At 35.0% G+C, this 20,322-nt stretch overlaps 1 protein-coding gene across 2 annotated transcripts in view; it reads left to right on the top strand.

Moving 5' to 3' along the window:
• SEC23A (Sec23 homolog A, coat complex II component) overlaps window positions 1–20,322 on the top strand; it is a 65,406-nt gene that overhangs the window by 7,893 nt on the left and 37,191 nt on the right. For both annotated transcript variants that reach the window (XM_029238633.1, XM_029238632.1), the window contains exons 5-11: window positions 837–1,073; window positions 4,645–4,724; window positions 5,500–5,644; window positions 9,851–10,009; window positions 11,106–11,221; window positions 14,940–15,063; window positions 19,661–19,741. In XM_029238633.1, coding sequence (XP_029094466.1) covers window positions 837–1,073; window positions 4,645–4,724; window positions 5,500–5,644; window positions 9,851–10,009; window positions 11,106–11,221; window positions 14,940–15,063; window positions 19,661–19,741 — 942 coding nt within the window. The remainder of the gene's footprint in view (window positions 1–836; window positions 1,074–4,644; window positions 4,725–5,499; window positions 5,645–9,850; window positions 10,010–11,105; window positions 11,222–14,939; window positions 15,064–19,660; window positions 19,742–20,322) is intronic.

The following is a 20,322-nucleotide window of genomic DNA, read 5'->3' as shown; positions in this document are numbered from 1 at the left end:
CAAAAGGCATCATTCTTGATTCTCACATTGAATTGATTGAGAATTTCAAAGGTAAGAACTGTCAAGGTCAGTTTGAGTAAGGTAATTTCTGTTGTAGTTATTTGAAAGGTGGCCAAGGTATTGGGGGGGGTGGTGTGGTTTGCTATACCGAATAGATCAATAAACAGTAAAGTATCAATTTTGCTTTGTAGTTGGAAGGTCAATTACAAATACTTGGTCAGTATGATGCTCGAGGCTAATGATATATTCCCAAGTCTAATGATGAAATTACTCTTGCATTGGCCCTTGTTAGGAAAATCATTTTTCTTCCCTTTCTGAACAGCTTTATATAGTTATTTACATATTTAAGTATTAAGGTAATATTTTTTATGAATGTTGTAGAGAAACCAGAATATGGTTCACTGAGCCAGTCAGTAATTTGTCCACTCTGGCTAGTTTCCAGTTCTCTTATAATCCAATTCAGGGTTAGATAATTATTTTATAAAAATCACCTAATTTTGCTTTTAAGCTTTATAGTTACTATTTTCTTATTTTAAAAGAAATAAGTGCTTATTATAAGAAATGAAACCTCATGCAGTTAAGTAAAATTGAAAGTGAAAATCTCCTTCATGTAACTATAAATAATGTTTTTAAACTGACTTTTTCACTTGATGATGTCTTGTATATTTCTCCATGCATATATAACCTGTTTCATTTCTGAAATGGCTTTATTAGGATTCCATTGTGTAAATTATTGTAAATTATTTAATTAGTCCTCTATTGATTATCCTATGTATTGTGCTGAAGTGTTAATACTTTTAAAACATTTTTTTTTTAATCGCAACATTTTTTAAAAGCGTGGTCCTCAGATGCCTTTGATATTCCTCTATGTGGTTGATACTTGCATGGAAGATGAAGACTTACAAGCCCTGAAAGAATCTATGCAGATGTCATTAAGTCTTTTACCACCTACAGCTTTGGTTGGCCTAATTACTTTTGGGAGAATGGTGCAGGTTCATGAACTTGGATGTGAGGGCATTTCAAAAAGCTATGTCTTCAGAGGAACAAAAGATCTGTCTGCCAAACAACTGCAGGTAAACAACAAGAATGGTAGTTTTAGCCTGTTTGTGCACATCACTCTATGTATGTCTGTAAATGCCTTCTAGATATACGTTTCTAGAAAATATTATGAATGACTAATATAATTGTATTATAACAAAGCCTTTAAATTTAGTGTTGGCCTCAGCGTTCTTTCATTTGCCTTAAATTGTTATCGTAGAGATTGAAGACCCTTCACTTTTGAAGTATCTTTAAAATTTAGAGTGAAACTGAAGCTATTTTACTAGAGATTTGAAAGGTTTATAGAAGAGTCATGCTGAAGACTGAGAGAAGGTAACCACAGAATTTTAGCTTTTGTTTCTTTACATCTCACTTAGGAAAAAAACACTTTTGGCAAGGGTACATATTTTAAGGCTTGAGAGTTAATAGGTGAACCACGAGTATATATATCTTTTCACACACTAGGACATTTTTATCTTTGCGGCAAATTGAAGCTTTGTCTTCCAAGGCAGCGAGTTATGTGTAACATACTAGGATCATCTTGGTGTATTTTTCAAAATCTTTTTCTGTCCAGAGATTTTGATCATAAGAGAGTGAGTGAATATGTGCTTCAACTGGAAGATAGTTGAGAGGGTAGAGATTGTTCATGTAAGTGTTTTGAAAAACTTTCTAAGTGATTCTTTTTTTAAAATTAATTAATTAATTAATTTTTGGCCGCACTGGGTCTTCGTTGCTGCGTACAGACTTTCTCTAGTTGTGGCGAGTGGGGGCTACTCTTTGCTGCGGTGCGTGGGCTTCTCATTCAGTGGCTTCTCTTGCTGCCGAGCACGGGCTCTAGGCTCACGGGCTTCAGTAGTTGTGGCACGTGGGCTCAGTAGTTGTGGCTCGTGGGCTCTAGAGTGCAGGCTCAGTAGTTGTGGCATATGGGCTTAGTTGTTCTGAGGCATGTGGGATCATCCCGGACCAGGGATTGAACCCATGTTCCCTGCATTGGCAGGCGGATTCTTTTTTTTTTTTTTAATAAATTTATGTATTTATTTATGGCTGTGTTGAGTCATCATTGCAGTGCGCAGGCTTCTCATTGTGTTGGCTTCTCTTGTTGTGGAGCACGGGCTCTAGGCCTGCGGGCTCAGCAGTTGTGGCTCGTGACTCTAGAGCACAGGCTCAGTAGTTGTGGCGCACGGGTTTAGTTGCTCCACAGCATGTGGGATCTTCCCGGACCAGGGCTCAAACCTGTGTCCGCTGCATTGGCAGGTGGATTCTTAACCACTGTGCCACCAGGGAAGTCCCTCTAAGTGATTCTTATACAAACCCCAGTTGAGAAATTACCCTGATTGATAATCCTGGTATAAAGTAGACAGATATGAAATCAGACTTTGGAGGCATCCAGGTAGCCCAAAATGAAAAAAAAAAAAGATTTTGAGGATGACTAATTTGAAGCTTAGCAGACTAGGATAGTGGTGCTGCAGTTAACCGAGACAGAAAATACTGGAGGAATATGCAGGTTTGGAGGGGGAGGATAAATGAACAGTGAATATGGTAGTGAATCATAGTAGTGATTAAGATTTGAGGAAGTGGGGAAAATTAGAGTCTGTGTTCTTTCAAGAGGTTTGTTGTTGAAGGTAGGGAAGGAGATAGTGCGAAAGTTTGAGAGAGAGAGGACTGAGTTAAAGAGGTTTACTTTAGGAGGGACACTTGAATGTGTTTATACACAAAAAGAAAGAGACTAAAGATGGTGAGTGAAAGGAAGAGTGAGATGAGGAGAGTGAGGTTTCACAAAACATGACAGGGATTCCTTCAAGAGCATAAGAAGCAGAGTACCTTGAAGGGGAGGATCACTTGTTTCCATGAGACAAGAGAGAGTGGGCAAGTTTTAACCTCTATGTACCTTAGTTCTGTTTTTGTTTTTTTTTGCGGTACGTGGGCCTCTCACTGTTGTGGCCTCTCCCGTTGCGGGGCACGGGCTCCAGACACGCAGGCTCAGCGGCCATGGCTCACGGGCCCAGCCGCTCCGTGGCACGTGGGATCTTCCCGGACCGGGGCACGAACCCGTGTCCCCTGCATCGGCAGGCGGACTCTCAACCACTGTGCCACCAGGGAAGCCCATACCTTAGTTTTTTCATGTGTAAAGGGAGATAATAATGGTATGTATCTTACGGGGCAGTCATGAAAATTAAATGGATTGTGCTTTTAGATGTTTGCTATTACTGTTATTTTTAAACTGTAAATTTATTTAAAGTAGTTTATTTCTAGTTCTGATTGTAGAATACATTTTACTTAAATTATGTAATATATATGTAATACATAAAACATCTGCCTTTTTGAAACAATGAATGCATGCAAACTAAATTTTTTTCTCCATCAAAATGTTTTTATCTTCCTTCTCTACCCATCTTGTTGAAGAGAGCCTGGTCTTTGTTCCCCAAATAGTTCTGGATTCAAATCTTAAACTCTTCTAGTTGTGTGATCTTGGGCTGATCTCTTTGCTTGTTTTCTCCTCTTCTATGGAAAGGAATAAACAATACCTATTTTACCAGATTATTTTATTTTAATACTAAATGAAATAATGTAAGTGAGAACACTCAGTGTAGTGTAAACTCTTTCAGGGCTTCATAGCAAAATCTAGACTAATATCTTGCTTTGCTACTTACTAGTTTTGTAACCTTAGGCAAGTTACTTAGCCCTTCTGAGTGTCAGTTTTCATTTGCAAGGCAGGAATTTAAAAATCTACTTCATTATATTTTGTGAGGAAATATTATATACAAAGAGTTTAGCACAGAATCTGGCACATAAGTCCTCAGTAAAAAGTTGCTGTTCATTCTAGCAGTGTAAGAAATACTGCAGGATTGGTTCAATATTTTTTTTTTTTTGCAAATCTTTAGACTTTCTGATTTTCTATTATATACTTTTATTCTATTACTTTATGATTAAGCATTTCTAGATTCAAGAAAATTTTAGTAAAATAACATTATTTTCATGTGTCTAGAGAGGAATTCTGCATACATCTAAAATTCAGAACAAAACTGGCAGTTTGGTTAGGCATTAAGTCAGAAAATTAAGAAGAATAGACGTACAAGGTGTGTGTACCTTATAAACCCCATTAATACAATTCCTTGTATCTCTCCTTTATATTTATTACAGTTGCAATTTTACACTTATTTAGCTAATGATTTAACTCTTGTCTGTTTCACCAGATATAAATTTCCATATGGTCAGGGACTATATATATTTTTCAACATTAGATACCTGGCACATTGAGATATAGTTGCTGAAAGGAATGAATGAAGATAAGTTAAGAAATATAGACATTCAAGTTACACAGTAACTTATTTTTACTTAATTAGAAATAAAGTATTTCTGAGCTAGTATCCCTCTTTTTTGCTCACATAGCACCTTGTACTTTGCTGTCGTATGATGATCATTTCATTGTATTACTGTTTACCTGACAGTCTCCCCAACTAGAACTTTTGCTTTCTGAGGGAAGAGACTTTGTGTTCTTTATTTTTGTGTTCCTGTTGCCTACAGAAGCACCTTGCATGTCATAAATATTTGATACATCTTTGTAGGAGTAATTAAATGGATATCACAAAAATAATCTCTTTACAGGAAATGCTGGGGCTCTCTAAAGTACCAGTTACTCAAGCAACACGTGGTCCTCAGGTACAGCAGCCACCTCCTTCCAATAGGTAATAAATACGGCAAAGAGAATTTTACAATTCATGTGGCTATTTTAAGCATCCTATATCCTTAACTTGAATGTAGGGATTCAGTGATACTATATTGTTAAACATTTTTAGGAATATAAATATTGCATTAGTATACTTTTTAAAGAGTTGAGGTAGAATCACATCGCTGAAAAGGTTGGTTTTTCATTATTACAGTGTAAGGAGTTTCTTTAGTTTTGATATATTCTTGATTTTCTAAGTTCAGAAAAACTTAATTTTTGTGGTTGAAGGCAGCCAAGCAAAAATAGTGCCCCACAAACTTTTCATTTTGCCTCCTTAGCCTTGGAGTAGCTTTTTCCACTAAACTTACTAATCAGAGGTGGTCTTACTAAAACTGAGTTGATGTATCTTCTCATAATTAATTCAGTAACCTTAAAACTTACTAGATTGGTAAAAGGAAGGTGCAGTCTCAAAGTAATACTTGGTTTGAGTGTTTTATTTATAGTAGCTGTACTCAATGTGGTTCTTCACCAGTGGGCAGCATCACCTGGGAACTTATTTGAAAGGCAAATTTTTGGTCACCACCCCAGACTTACTGAAACAAAACTTTGGAACCAGCAATCTATGTTAAAACAAACCCTCCCACCAATTTTGATGTACACAAAAGTTTGCGAACCATTGTTCTACTGTGTATTCGAATTATTTTTCTCTATTTTTAAGAAAGTGGACAATTTGTTTCTTAAACCCTCACCCACAAACATTTATAAATGGATTTTTATTTAATTTTGTTTTGCAGGTTCTTACAGCCAGTACAGAAAATAGACATGAATCTCACAGATCTTCTGGGAGAACTGCAGCGAGACCCGTGGCCTGTACCACAGGGAAAGAGACCTTTGCGTTCCTCTGGGGTGGCACTTTCCATAGCTGTAGGACTACTTGAGGTAGTGACAATAGCTTTGTTTTGGAATGTAAATGTGTATGTGTGTGTATGGAATGATATGTACAAGATAATGTTGGGTGGAAAAATCAGGTCATAGGACAGCGCATATGTGATTTTATTTAAAGTTTGATCTGTGGTACATCCTTTTGTGTATAGAGAGGCTTCTGGAGGGATATTTACCCAATTGTTAACAGTGGTGGGTTAAGGAGAGTTTTACTTTTAAGTAGAATTTGAAAATTTTACACTTGACATATATTAGCTTTGTAATTAGAAGAGTTTTTTAAAAAATGTTTTTTAAAATTTGAAATGTTATTAAATTTATAGAAAAGCTGCAAAGGACTTTTTTTCTGAACTATTTGAGATTAAGTTGCTGAAGTGATGTTACCAACCCCTTGAATACTTTAGTTGTATTTCCTATAAACCAGGATATTCTCCTACATAACCATAATACAACTTTCAAAGTCAGGTTTTGAAATATATGATACATACACTGATGTATTATACAATACATAACACTGATACATTGCTACCATCTAATTCTCAAAACTCATTCAAGTTTCACTGGTTATCTCAATAATTTCTTTTACTGAAAGTATTTAATTCAGAGGCATGTATGTAGTGGTTATGTCTGTTTAGTCTCCTTTAGTCTGGTATAGATCCTCAGCCTTTCCTTGACTTTCATGACCTTAGCACTTTGGAAGATTCAGGCCAGTATATAGAATGTCTCTCAAATTAGGTTTGTCTTGATGTAGCGTCACAGTTAGATTGAGGTATTGCATCATTGGAAGGAATATCACAGAAGTAATGGTCTGTTCTTACTGTATCCTCTCAGGTGGCACATGATTTTCATTTGCCCATTATTGATGATTATGACTTTGATCACTCATTAAGGTGTGTCTGCCAGGTTTCTCCACTGTAAAATTACTCTTATTTCCCCTCCTTTTGTAATTAATAAACATTAGATGGTGAGGATCTTTGAAACCATGCAAATATCCTATTCCTCATCAAACTTTCAATTTATTCATTTATTAATATCACTGTGGATTCGTGGTTTCCTATTTTTTACAGTGAGTTATCTGTTACTATCATTTTTTATTCTTTTAACTTTCTACTTTGACATAATTCCAAACATATGGAAAAGTTACAAGAATGGTTCAAAGAATTCCTTTAAACCTTTCACCCAGATTCCTCAGATGTTAACATTTTATTACATTTGCTTTATCCTTCTCTCTCCAGATATTTATATAGTGTGCTCTCTCTATAAATATAGATGTAGCTATATATAGGTATCTATTTATATGTTACACACATATAAATATTAAAAAACCATTTGAAAGTCAGTTACAAATGTGATGTCCCTTTACTTCTAAGTTCTTTAGTGTGCATTTCTTAATTACATAAGAACATTCCTTTGTATAACCGCAGTTCATTTAACAATCATGAAATTAACATTGGTATAACACTATTTTCTAATCTTTAAACTTTATTCAGATTTCACCAGTTATCCTAAAAATACTGTATATTGTATTCACTTGTCATGTCTCTTTGGTGTCCTTTATTCTGGAACAGTTCCACAGTTTTCTTTGTGTTTCATGACGATACTTTTTAGGAGTATAGGCTAGTTATTTTGTAGAAGGACTCTCAATTTGGGTTTATCTGATCTTTAATCATGAGTAGATTGAGCCTATGCAATTATGCCAGCCTAATTCTCTTGCCCTTGTAAATTACTTGATCATTTGCTTGGAGTATTACTAGTATGTCCTGTGGGTTAATTTTCTCTAGTGCCTGGTGATCCTTTTCTATATGTGTATTCAAGTATTTTGTTTCTATAAAGTTTTCTTGTATTACAGTTTTAAGTGTTAGTTTTTTCATTGTTTTGTTTATCTTCTTTAAGAACTCCAATTATACATAAATTGGATCTTTGCTTGTTTTCTATTTCAACCACTTTATCTCTGATTTTTTATTCGTATTTATTTCATTTTCATGCTCTTGATTATTTTCTTGCTGTTCTTTAGTGCCCCTTAATAAGTTTTCATTTGAATCTGGCAGTTGTTCTATGCTGGCTGCTAGCTTCCTTCTTTCTTCCTTGTACTTTTCCCCAAACTGCCCTTGCTTGTGTGAAGGCTTGCATGGGAGATAGCTCACTGGGACTTAGTGTTTATTTATTTATTTTTTACTTATAAGTAACTTGAAGTTTGAATGCTTTTTGAGTTCTAGGTATGAAGGTGTGTGGTTTGTATACTTTAATTTGTTCTTGTTCTTTACTGATGTTTCAGCTTTACATGACTGCTGTTACCTCAGCAGGATGATACCCAGTATGAAAACAGTATTTTTATTTGTTTATTAATCTAGTTTAAGAATGTTATAGAAGTAATAAGTATACCTAATAAAAACATTCAAATATGCAAGGATGTATAAAAATGAAAAGTAAAAGGCAGTTTTCCTTGCTCTTGCCTAGATTTGTTAATCATGAATTTTTAAAATTATCATCAAAGTATATATCATTGACATTCTTTTCTGAAGCTATAATGTAGCTTGAAAATGCACTGTGTATTTTTGTTCAATAACTGCTTATAGAAATTAGAAATAAAAGCATTTCAAATATGATATATAAATATTGTTAATTGTGGAATAGAGTGGTTATACACATAGAGAAGGAGATGTAATTCTTTGTAATTGCAGTTTTGCTGCTTGCTGGGGAATCTTTCATGTATTAAAGTCTTAGGATACCTTTAAATTTTTTTTTTTTCTAGATTCCCTGTTTCTTTTGGATTGTACTCAGTTCTTTTGTTTATTATAAATTTTCTGAGTTCTTGCATGTCTAAAAATGTTTTTTAATTTTTCCCTCTCACTTCATTTGTACTTTGGGTCCCTGTCTTCAATAGGATCTTTGAGCCATTCCTCGCTAGTATTCTAACAGATAGTTTATTGGATAATTTGATGTAGTCTCATTCTTAGTCCTTTTCAGGAAACTTATTTTTCCCACTGAACATTTTTAGAATGTTCTCTTTAATTTTAGAGTTCTGAAATTTCATTAGGTTGTGTTTAGGTTTGATTATTTTTTCATTAATTATGTTTGGTTGTTGGTAGGTCCTTTCATTAAGACTCCTGTCATTCTTCAGCTTACTTTCTTTTTTTCTTTTTTATTCTATATTCATTAGATTGATGCTGGACTTCTGCATTTCTTCATATCATTATTTTTTTTCCTCATGTTTTCCTTCTTTGCTCCTATTTCTTAGAGGTTTCTTCAAGTTTATTTTCCATATCTCTAACTTGGTCTTCAGACATGCTTTTTAGCCCATTCCTTGAGGTATTTTTACTTTTGCCATGATTTTAATTCTAGAATCTCTCGAGAGTTGTCATATTTGTTTTGATATTCATTGTAACATGTGTTCTGTATCTTTCAGCCCCCAATTTCTATGCTGAGAACCTTCTCTGGGAAGATTGCCTACTTTTCTCAGAGAGCTCTTCTTAGGAATTGCTAAAATCTGTTGTCATTAGCTGCTGTTTCTGGAGCTGACTGCACTTCTTTGGCCCATTGCTGCTTTTTGTGTTTTTTTGACTCTAAATGTAGAGTTTTTAAGATTTTCCCTTGGGAAGATCTGGCTTACTTTTGGTATATATATATGTACATATATATATTTTAAATTATACATTATATATAGTTAAAATTCTTTCATCAATCCAGTACAATCTGTTGTTTGGATTCCTCAAAATTTCTAGTCTGCTGATAGTACTCTTTCTTATTTATTTTTTAAACAGTACCATTTATATCATTTCACTGGCATCTTGGGAAGAAGGGGGAGGTAGATTGAAGTACTCAATCCATCAGTTTGAATTAGAAATAAAAGTTGTGCATGTATTTTAAGCATAGAAAACAAAAATAACAACCAAACAGAAAAAGATACCCTCTTTTCTTCTTCTTTTCCTACCCTTCCCTATCTAGTACTAGAAACATCCTTGCTTATAGGGATCAGGTTTATAGATTATTTTAAAATTAGGAAGGCATTGCTATTAGAATAGGATTTCAAAAGAAAGATATTCACACAAACATCTTGTTTTTAAATTTTGTTTTAAACATTTGATTATTCTTGGAAAATGTATGCTTCCCTGTTTTCTAGAAAGAATATATAAAAATTCACTATCATAAATGTATATCCATATGTTTTCCTTTAAGCTCTTCTCATGAATTACTTTTTCCTGATAGTGTACTTTTCCCAACACTGGTGCTCGTATCATGATGTTCATTGGTGGTCCAGCCACTCAGGGGCCTGGAATGGTGGTTGGAGACGAATTGAAGACACCCATAAGATCGTGGCATGACATTGAAAAAGACAATGCAAAATATGTTAAAAAGGGAACTAAGGTAATTTTGGTTTTTAAGTCCTTTTGCCTTATTAGAAAAATTCATTTGATGGAAGAGGAAGAATATAATTACTTTCTGATAAATCTGATATTGTGATGATACTGCAACTGCTCCTCAGAATTAGAGAAATAGTCTTTTTCTTCCTTGATAATTTGTTATATTTTTTCTGGTTTTAAATATTTTAAAACTTAATAAGGGGCACCAATGGGTGTCTCTTTAAAAACTACTCCTGAGAGAAAACCTGTGTGTCTTTTTTAATATTCATGTTAAAGAATGTCTTTCCCATCAGGAAGAATTTCTTGAATTTTCCAATTTTTCATTTCCAGGAGGCTGCCCTTTAGATATGTATATTGTTCATAGCTTGAATAGTCCATCATTTTCTCATAAGTTGTTCTCTGTTCATGTAACTTCAATTTTATCTGGGTTTGTGTCAGTACATTTTCACTACTGTTGATTCTTGATACCCTTGTATTGGTTCTGCTTGTTAATGTCGCATCCCTCCCCCCCTTTTTAAAAAAATTGTCTAGAGTTTACAATTTTAGTTTAGTTGTCCTGTATTATCTCATATTTCTTTTTGGTAGTCATTATTATATTTTTAGGGTGTAATTAATAACAGATAATTTTTGTCACTATTAATGGATGCTTTTTTTCCTGTCACCTAATTTCCCTTTTGAATTTGGAGTATTTCTTAGAGCTTCAAAAGAAGTTTTATATTTGTTTATCTTAATGCTTTTGCTATTGTCTATTTTTCATGTTACTTGAGTATAGATTTATCCAGGAAAAAGAGTTCTGTGTTGTTCTTCCATCATGTATGTATGAAGAGCAACATGCCTTTCTTCAAGGTTAGCTCGAAATTTAGGAGTTCATTTAGAATGAATGGCATTTAAAGAAAAGAATGTGAAAGTGTCAGACTTATTAGAAGTTATTGTATCATTTTATGAGACGTTATAGAAAATTTAGAACAAATCACACTTAAATTATTATGGATTATTCTTTTAGTATTTCTTAGATCATTTTGATTTATTAATGGCAAAAGATTTATAGGATGATTAAGTTTGTACATTACTTTGATTTGATCTTAAAAAATCTGTTGTAGCATTTTGAAGCACTGGCTAATCGCGCTGCTACGACTGGTCATGTTATTGATATCTATGCATGTGCATTAGATCAGACAGGTCTCCTGGAGATGAAATGCTGTCCTAACCTTACTGGGTATGTATATACATTTTTACAAGTATTGCAGTTATAAACTAATAACGACACTTTACAAATATAAACCAATAATGGAAAAAAAAATAGTCATGATCCTGCCACTCCAGGGCAACAGCTATTAACAGTTTTTGATACTCCTTTCAGTAAAGCTTACTTTAAATTTTTTCTAAAATACAGTTAAAAAGGCACAAGTTCTGTTTGAAAAGATCATCTTCATACCCTTCAGTCATTGTTTTATATTATTATTTTGGGAGCATTTTTGAGATATAATTCACATACTATAAAATTTACTCATTTAAAGCATGTAATTTAATGGGTTTTTTTTCCTTTTAGTATATTCTACCCATCACCATGATTTTATTTTAGGACATTTACATTATCCCAGCAAGAAACCCTGTACCTATTAGCAGTCACTTCCCATTTCTCCTTCCTCCCCCTCCCCCTTTCAGCCTAGACAACCACTAAACTACTTTCTGTCCCTATAGATTTGCCTGTTCTTGATATTAGGGGGAAACCATTTTATCCTTCACCATTAAGTATAATGTTAGCTGTGGATTTTTGTAGATGCCTTTATCAGGTTGAGTATGTTCTTATTCCTAGTTTGTTGGATTTTTCTTTGAGTGAGATGGGAAGTCATTAGAGAGTTTTCAGGAGAGGAGTGATATGATCTGACTTAATGCTTTAAAAGGATCATTTGACTTTAGTTGTCTTTAGTACGTAGAGGGACACAGGAATATCAAGTGGTGGCATCACAGCTGGTGAGAAGTGGTTGGATTTGGGGTATATTTAGAAGACAGAATTTGCTAGGAGGTTGGATCTGGGGTTTGAGAAAACCAAATAAGTCTAGAAGGATTGAGTTGTCCTTTATTGAAATGGGTAAGACTGGGAGGAAGAACATTTGGGGAGAATATTAGGAGTTCAGTTTTGAACATGTTTGGTTTGAGATGCCAGTAGACATCCATGGGGAGAGGTTGAGTAGGCAGTTGGATATTAGAACCTACAATGCAGAAGATAGGTCTGAATTTATATCTAGAGATATAAATGCAGGAGTTGTCAGAATATTGCCGTGGTTTTTTTTTTTTGGCTGCATTGGGTTGCTGTGCACAGGCTTTCTCTAGTTGCAGCAAGCAGGGGCTACTCTTCATTGCGGTGTGCGGGCTTCTCATTGCAGTGGCTTCTCTTGTAGCGAAGCATGGGCCCTAGAGTACATGGGCTTCAGTAGTTGTGGCACACGGGCTTAGTTGCTCTGCGGCATGTGGGATCTTCCCAGACCAGGGATTGAACGCGTGTTCCCTGCATTGGCAGGCGGATTCTTAAGCACTGCGCCTCCAGGGAAGTCCCTGTTGTTGGTTTTTTAAAGCAATAAAAGTGGATGAGATTGTAAGATTGTGTAATTTAACACTACGAAGGTCATTGGTGACCTTCCTAAGAGCACTGAAAGTTGACTTAGAGTGAATAAGAAAAGGAACAGGAGGAGGGGATCGGAAGCAGCTGACTTAGACCAGAGCTTCTCAGACTTTCATTTCACATGTACAAGTCAGTTGGATATCTTGTTAAAATATAGATTCTGGATTTAGTATGCATAGGATGGGACTTGAAATTCTGCTTTTCAAACAAGACCCTTGGTGATGCTAATGTTGTTGGACCAAGGGCAACACTGAGTAGTAAAGGTATAGACAGCTCTTTCATAGAGGTTTGCTGTAAAAGGGAGTGGATAAGTAGGGTATGGTATACGTTGCCATTATTTTAGGATGTTTTACTAGGTTTAGTGATAACATAGATCGTTCTAGATGACATGTTTGCAAAAGTGGAAAATCTGAAAAAATCTGCATGCAAACTATTAGAATTAGTATGTTAAGTTGTCAAGACTTCTAAATCAAGGTCAGTGTACAAAATTCAACTATATTTTTGTATAACAGTAACAAATAGAGTAGACCCTGGAACACCATGGGTTTGAACTGCACAGGTCCACTTATATGTGGATTTTTTTCAATATATACATACTATAGTACTACATGATCCTTGGTTGGTTGACTCCAAGGATGTGGAACCATGGATACGGAGGGCTGACTAAAGTTTTACACAGATTTTTGACTGCACATAAGGGTCTGTGCCCTAAACTCCGCATTGTTCAAGGGTCAACTATAAAAAGCAAACAAAATTTAACAGCATACAATCTATAATAGCATCAGAGATAACATAAATTAGGACTTTAGCAGTATCAAAAATAAAATTTCCATTGATTAATTATACCACATCAGTTTTTTTTCTTTTGCCTAATGTAATTTTTGATTGTTTTATTGTTATTTTAAAAACTACTTAAAATATTTTAAAAATATGATGAGCAAATACATGTAAATGTTTGTACTCAGGTTGTATATGGATATATGTATCCGCCTTTTAATTTAAACAGTAGAAAGTTTTACATAGCTTCCCCTACTTTGCACTTTTTACTGGTATCTTGGAAATGGGTTTATAGTAGTACAGTTGTAGTAGTACAGTTGACCCTTGAACAATTTGAGGATTGGGGGAACTGACCCTTTGCATAGTGGAAAGTCTGAGTATAATTTTTAGTTGGCCCTCCATATCTGTGGTTCCTCTATATTTGCAGTTCTGCATCCTCAGATTCAACCATCAGTGGATAGTGTAGTTCTGTAATATTTACTACTGAAAAAAACCCGCTCATAAGTGGACCCACGTAGTTCAAAACCTGTGGTTTTCAAGGGTCAACTGTATATTACTCCATTGTGTGGTTGTACCGTATTTTATTCAGCTAGTCTAATAGATGGTCATCTGGATTGTTTCCAATCTTTTATTATTATAAATAGTACTTCAGTGAATAGACTTGTGCCTGTATTTTGCTTTTTGGTTTTTGTTTGCCCCATTATCTTTGGGATAGATTCCTAATAGTGGGGTGGCTGGATTACAGAGAAAATACATATGTAATTTTGTTAGATACTGTCAAGTTCCCTTGCTTTGGGTTTGCACCATTGTCCATTCCCATAAGCAATTATGAGCATGCCCGTTTTTCCACAGCCTCATCAACAGAATATGTTGTCAGACTGATTTGCTGATTTATTAGGGTGGAAATGGCATCTCAGAATAGTTTTTATTTGACAGTTAGTGTTTTTTAAAACTTAAAAAAATTTATAAAGGTACATGGTTACTGAAAAAATTTTAACAGTACTTAAGTGCATAAAGTGAAAATGCTCCCAAAATATGCCTGTATTCTCATTCACTGGGTATAACACTGTTAAGTTCAGTGTGACACACAGAGACAATATATGCATATACACACACTACACATGGAGATGTTTATTTTTAAGAATGAGAATGAATGCTGTGAACTGTCAGATGTCTTCACCAGTAGGAAGAACTGGGTAACTGGGATGGGAGAGACACATATATTACTATGTACCCTTTTGTACTTTTTGAATTTTGTAATGTATAGATGTATTACCTATTTAAAAAAGAATTTTTAAAAATTACTGAGGACAGATACAAGTGTTAGGGGCACTCAGGTACCCTCAGAATTGAGATTATTTGTGGCGTGGGGATATTTTCATATAATTGAGTTTTTAAAATGTTTTTTAATGTTAATATCACACATCTTGGGAAATATCTTTAAAATTTTGTTGGTAGTGTTGAAAAATAATTTACTTTTCTGGTTTTACACATGGACCCTTGTGTCACATTGTTTTTTGCTCTTTCCATGCAGAGGATACATGGTAATGGGTGACTCTTTCAACACTTCCTTATTCAAGCAAACTTTTCAAAGAGTTTTTACCAAAGATATGCATGGACAGTTTAAAATGGGCTTTGGTGGTACATTAGAAATAAAGGTAAGAACCAAAACTTGACATGTATGGTATGTTACCAAGAGAGAAATTTGTAGGCTTGATCATAATTTTAAAACATCATCAGTCAAATTCAAGATATGCTTTAAATATAGTGGTTATTTTGTATTGAAACCTGGAGTTAGAGATTTGTTCACCAGAAAAATGTTCATCGTTAAATGTACAATGAAATTCTGCTTGAGCATCTCTAAATAATTGTTAAAACAAGAGGAAATTATATAAGTAAAATTTCCTTTAACTCTACTTTTTGTTTATATAGCGTTTAACTTTTTAAGTATAGGCAAGTATACTTTTTAAGTATACTTGGCAAGTATACCTCATTTTATTGTGCTTCGCAGATACTGCATTTTTTTACAAATTGAAGGTTTGTGGCAACCCTGTGTGGAGCAAGTCTGCTGGTACCATTTTTTCAACAGTATTTGCTCACTTCATGTCTCTGTGTCACATTTTGGTAATTCTCACAATATTTCAAACTTTTTCATTATTATTATATTTGTTATGGTGATCTGTGGTCTGTGATCTTTGATGTTACTATTGTAATTGTTTTGGGGCACCATGAACCGTGCCCATTTAAGACAGTGAACTTAATCAGTAAATGTGTGTGTTCTGATTGCTACAGCTGCTGGCCGTTCCCTTGTCTCTCTCCCTTTTCTCAGGCCTCTCTATTCCCTGAGACACAGCAATATTAAAATTAGGCCAATTAATAACCCTACAATGGTCTCTAAGTGTTCAAGTGAAAGGGAGAGTCCCACATCTCTCACTTTAAATCAAAAGCTTTGTGAGGAAGACATGTCAAAAACCAAGACAGGCCAAAGCTAAGTCTCTTGGTTCCAAACAGTTGGTCAAGTTGTGAATGCAAAGGAGGAGATCTTAAAAGAAATTAAAAGTGCTACTCCAGTGAACACACAAAGGATAAGAAAGAAAAACAGCCTGACTGCTGATATGGAGAAAGTTTTAGTGGTCTGGATAGAGGATCAAACCTGCTACAATGTTCCCTTAAGCCAAAGCCTAATCCAGAGCAAGTCCTGTCCTCCCTTCAATTCTAGGAAGGCTGAGAGAGGTGAGGAAGCTGCAGAAGAAAAGTTTGAAGCTAGCAGAGTTGGTTCATGTTGTTTAAGGAAAGAAGCCAGCTTTGTAACATAAAAGTGCAAGGGGAAGCATTGAGTGCTGATGTAGAAGCTGCAGCAAGTTATCCAGAAGATCTAACTAAGATAATGAATAAAGGTGGTGGCTACATAAAACAACAGATTTTCAATGTAGATGAAACAACCTTCTACTGGAAGAAGATGCCATTGAGAACTTTCATAGCTAGAGAGAAGTCAGTGGTGGGCTTCAAAGGACAGGCTGACTCTCTTGTTAGGGACTAATGCAGTCGGTGAGTTTAAGTTGACCTAATACTCATTTACCATTTCTCGAGATCCTTGGGCCCTTAAGGATCTACTCTGGCTGTGCTCTATAAATGGAACAACATAGCCTGGATGACAGCATATCTGTTTACCACATGGTTTACTGAATATTTTAAACCCACTGTTGAGACCTACCACTCAGAAAAAAAAGAATCTTTTCTAAATATTACTGCTCATTGACAATGCACCTGGTCACCTAAGAGCTCTGTTGGAGATGGACAATGAGATTCAAGTTGTTTCCATGCCTGCTAACACAACATCCATTATGCAGTCCATGGATCAAGGAGTAATTTCAACTTTCAAGTCTTATTTTTTAAGAAATACATTTCATAAGGCTATAGCTACCATAGACAGTGGTTCCTCTGATGAATCTTGGCAAAGTAGATTGAAAACCTTCTGGAAAGAATTCACCATTCAGATGCCATTAAGAACATTTGTGATTCGTGGGAAGAGGTCAAAATATCAGTCTTAACAAGAGCTTGAAAGAAGTTGATTCCAGCCCTCATGGATGAATGTGAGGGGTTCAAGACTTCAGTGAAAGAAGTAACTGCAGATGTAGTGGAACAGCTAGAGAACTAGAATTGGAAGTAGAGCCTGAAGATGTGATTGAACTGCTGCAACCTCATGATAAAACTTGAATGGAGAGGAGTTGCTTCTTATGGATGAGCAAAGAAAGTGGTTTCTTGAAATGGAATCTACTGATGAAGATGCTGTACAGATTGTTGAAATGACAACAAAGGATTTAAAATATTACATAAACTTAGTTGATAAAGCAGTGACAGGGTTTGAGAGGACTGACTCCAATTTGGAAAGAAGTTCAACTGTGGGTAAAATGCTATCAAACAGCATTGCATGCTACAGAGAAACTGTGAAAGGAAGAGTCATTCAATGCAGCAAACTTCATTGTTGTCTTATTTTAAGAAATTGCCACATATATCCAGACAAAACTCTAATTCATAAAGATACATGCACCCCTATGTTCATAGCAGCACTATTCATGATAGCCAAGACATGGAAACAACCCAAATGTCCATCGACAGATGAATGGATAAAGAAGATGTGGTACATATACACAATGGAATACTACTCAACCATAAGAAAGAAAGAAAGAATGCCCTTTGCAGCAACATGGATGTAACTAGAGATTATCATACTAAGTGAAGTAAGTAAGAAAGAGAAAGACAAATACCATATGATATCACTTATATGTGGAATCTAAAATATGACACAAAGGAACCTATCTACAAAACAGAAACAGACTCACTGACATAGAGAACAGACTCGTGGTTGCCAAGGGGCAGGGGGCTGGGGGAGGAATGGAGTGGGAAGTTGGGGTTAGCAGATGTAAGCTATTATATATGGAATGGGTAAACAACAAGGTCCTACTGTATAGCACAGAGAGCTGTATTCAATATCCTATGATAAACCATAATGGAAAAGAATATATAAAAAAGAATGTGTGTATTTGTGTAACTGAATCACTTTGCTGTACAGAAGAAATTAATGCAACATTGTAAATCAACTATACTTCAAAAAAAAGAAACAGAAAAAAGAAATTGCCACAGTCACCCCAACCTTCAGCAACCACCATCACCCTGATCAGTCAGCAGCCATCAACATCGAGGCAAGACCCTCCCCCTGCAAAAAGTTTATGACTCACTGAAGGCTCAAATGATAGCATTTCTTAGCAATAAAGCATTTAAAAATTGAGCTATGTATATTGTTTTTTAAGACATAATGCTATTGCACACTTAATAGACTACAGTGTAGTATAAATATAACTTTATGTAACATAAAGTTATATAACATAACTTTGTGGGAAATTAAAAAATTGGTTTGATTCTCTTTATTCTCAATATTTGCTTTATTGTGGTGGTCTGGAACCAAAACCACAATATCTCCAAGGTATGCCTGTATGGTTTTTTTAGTGCTAAATTTGCTTATGTTAGTGCTAGATTCTTTAATTGCAGGAGTTGGTATCTAACTTAAGAGAAACATTTTCTGTTTTATTTGGATAATCAGTAATTGTTTTTGGTAAGTTGTTGATATTATTCAATTCTATCATTCATTTCAAATTTGGGATTCAAGAAACCCAAAGGTTTAGTGTTATTTTTAAGTGTCTTACAAGCACATTGATTTTGAATTATTAAATATTTCTTGTTAATCTTCTTATTTCAATGAATGCTTGCTATATGTCCAGCATTAAGCTAGGAAATTGTAGAGATCTCAGGGAATATCTAAGGCACAGGTATTCTTATAAAGAACTTATTCTTGATAGGAAAGACAAGATTAACACATGTGATTGAATGAAACAATAATAGATTATAAAAGAGCTGTAAAGGTTTAGGGAAGAAAAACGAATGTATGCAGCATACAATTTATCCTAGATGGTTTTACAGTGACTTAGAGTGGATTTTGAAACATGGCAGAGTTTAACTTGGTTGAGGAGAATGATTTTAATTGGGAGCCCAGTGTGAAGAGAGGCACAGAGGAGAGAAATCAGCATGGTATGTTTGGGAAGACTGCCCAGTGAGAGTGGATGGTTTGTATTGGAATGTAAGTGAAATAGTTTTAATTGTGTGGTTTGGTTGTAGTTTGGAGATGCATGTGTAGGCAGAAGAAGCCCTTATAGGTTAATGAAGAACAGTGTTTGGGGTAAAATTTGTCTTGATAGTGGTATTCAGGATTTGTCAGGAAAAAGAATCTCATGTAAGAAAACTTGAGTTGGGCTTCCAAATTTTTAGATAGAAGATAACATTAGCTTAAATTTGGGGGTTAGTGGAGATTGGAAAGAAACCAGTCTTGGTGACAGATTTTCAATGGGAGTTAAAATAGAAGGTGGTACACCAAAGTGTACTAGAGTCATTCCTTGGTATCTGTAGGGTTCCAGGACACCTCCCCCACACCACCACTGCAGATGCTCAAGTCCTCTATAAAATGGTGTAATATTCTTATGTAACCTACACACATACTTTAAATCATCTCTAGATTACTTATAATACCTAATAAAATGTAAATGCTATGTAAATAGTTGCCTGTGCACAGCAAATTCTAGTTTTGCTTTTTGGAGCTTTCTGAAAAACTTTTTTTCAAGTATTTTCAATCCGAGCTTGGTCGAACCTGCAGCTGTGGAACCCACTGATATGGAGGACTGACAATATATTCTTATTTTGCAGACCTCAAGGGAAATAAAGATTTCAGGAGCTATTGGACCCTGTGTGTCTCTCAATTCTAAAGGACCCTGTGTGTCTGAAAATGTAAGTCATCTTTATTCTAAAAAGAAAATACAGTTAATTCTCAGGGCAGATCCAAGAGAGACCTGGGGTGGCAGTCTATAGCATTCCTTTCAAAATTATTGTGTGGGCTGTTTTACAGTAGAATGTGGCTCAGCTTCCATTGGTATACCTCTATTTGTTGTTCTTTCCACATACCCCTTTTCCCATCCACCCCTAAATTAAAACTTTTGTACTGTCACTAGTCTTCTATTTTTTATGCCTAAGTTATTCCTTGCCCAGCGTGCCTGAAAAAACAACAACAACTATGATTTAGAAATTTGGAGACTCCTGAAAGTCAAAATTAATTCTGAAATTTTTTTCGTTAGTAGAATTTCCGTCAAAGTAGCCAGCAGATTTAAGCTTTCAAGCTTCAATTCCTTTCTTTTCTTTTATCACATCTAGTGGACATATAAGGCACTTTGAAATAGTAGAATCATGTAGCTGTGGAGAGGATGATGGGACAAATAACAAAGTGTGCAATCATCTTTACAATGACAGAGTTTAAAAATTAATTTTAAGCAGTTTGCATGGAAAAATTTATATCTAAGAAGTTTTCTTGGGAA

This window comes from Monodon monoceros, unplaced genomic scaffold (assembly GCF_005190385.1).
Source record: "Monodon monoceros isolate NGI ecotype Baffin Bay Population unplaced genomic scaffold, NGI_Narwhal_1 Super_Scaffold_21, whole genome shotgun sequence".
Taxonomy (NCBI): domain Eukaryota; kingdom Metazoa; phylum Chordata; class Mammalia; order Artiodactyla; family Monodontidae; genus Monodon; species Monodon monoceros.
This window is presented reverse-complemented; position numbering and strand designations above follow the sequence as displayed.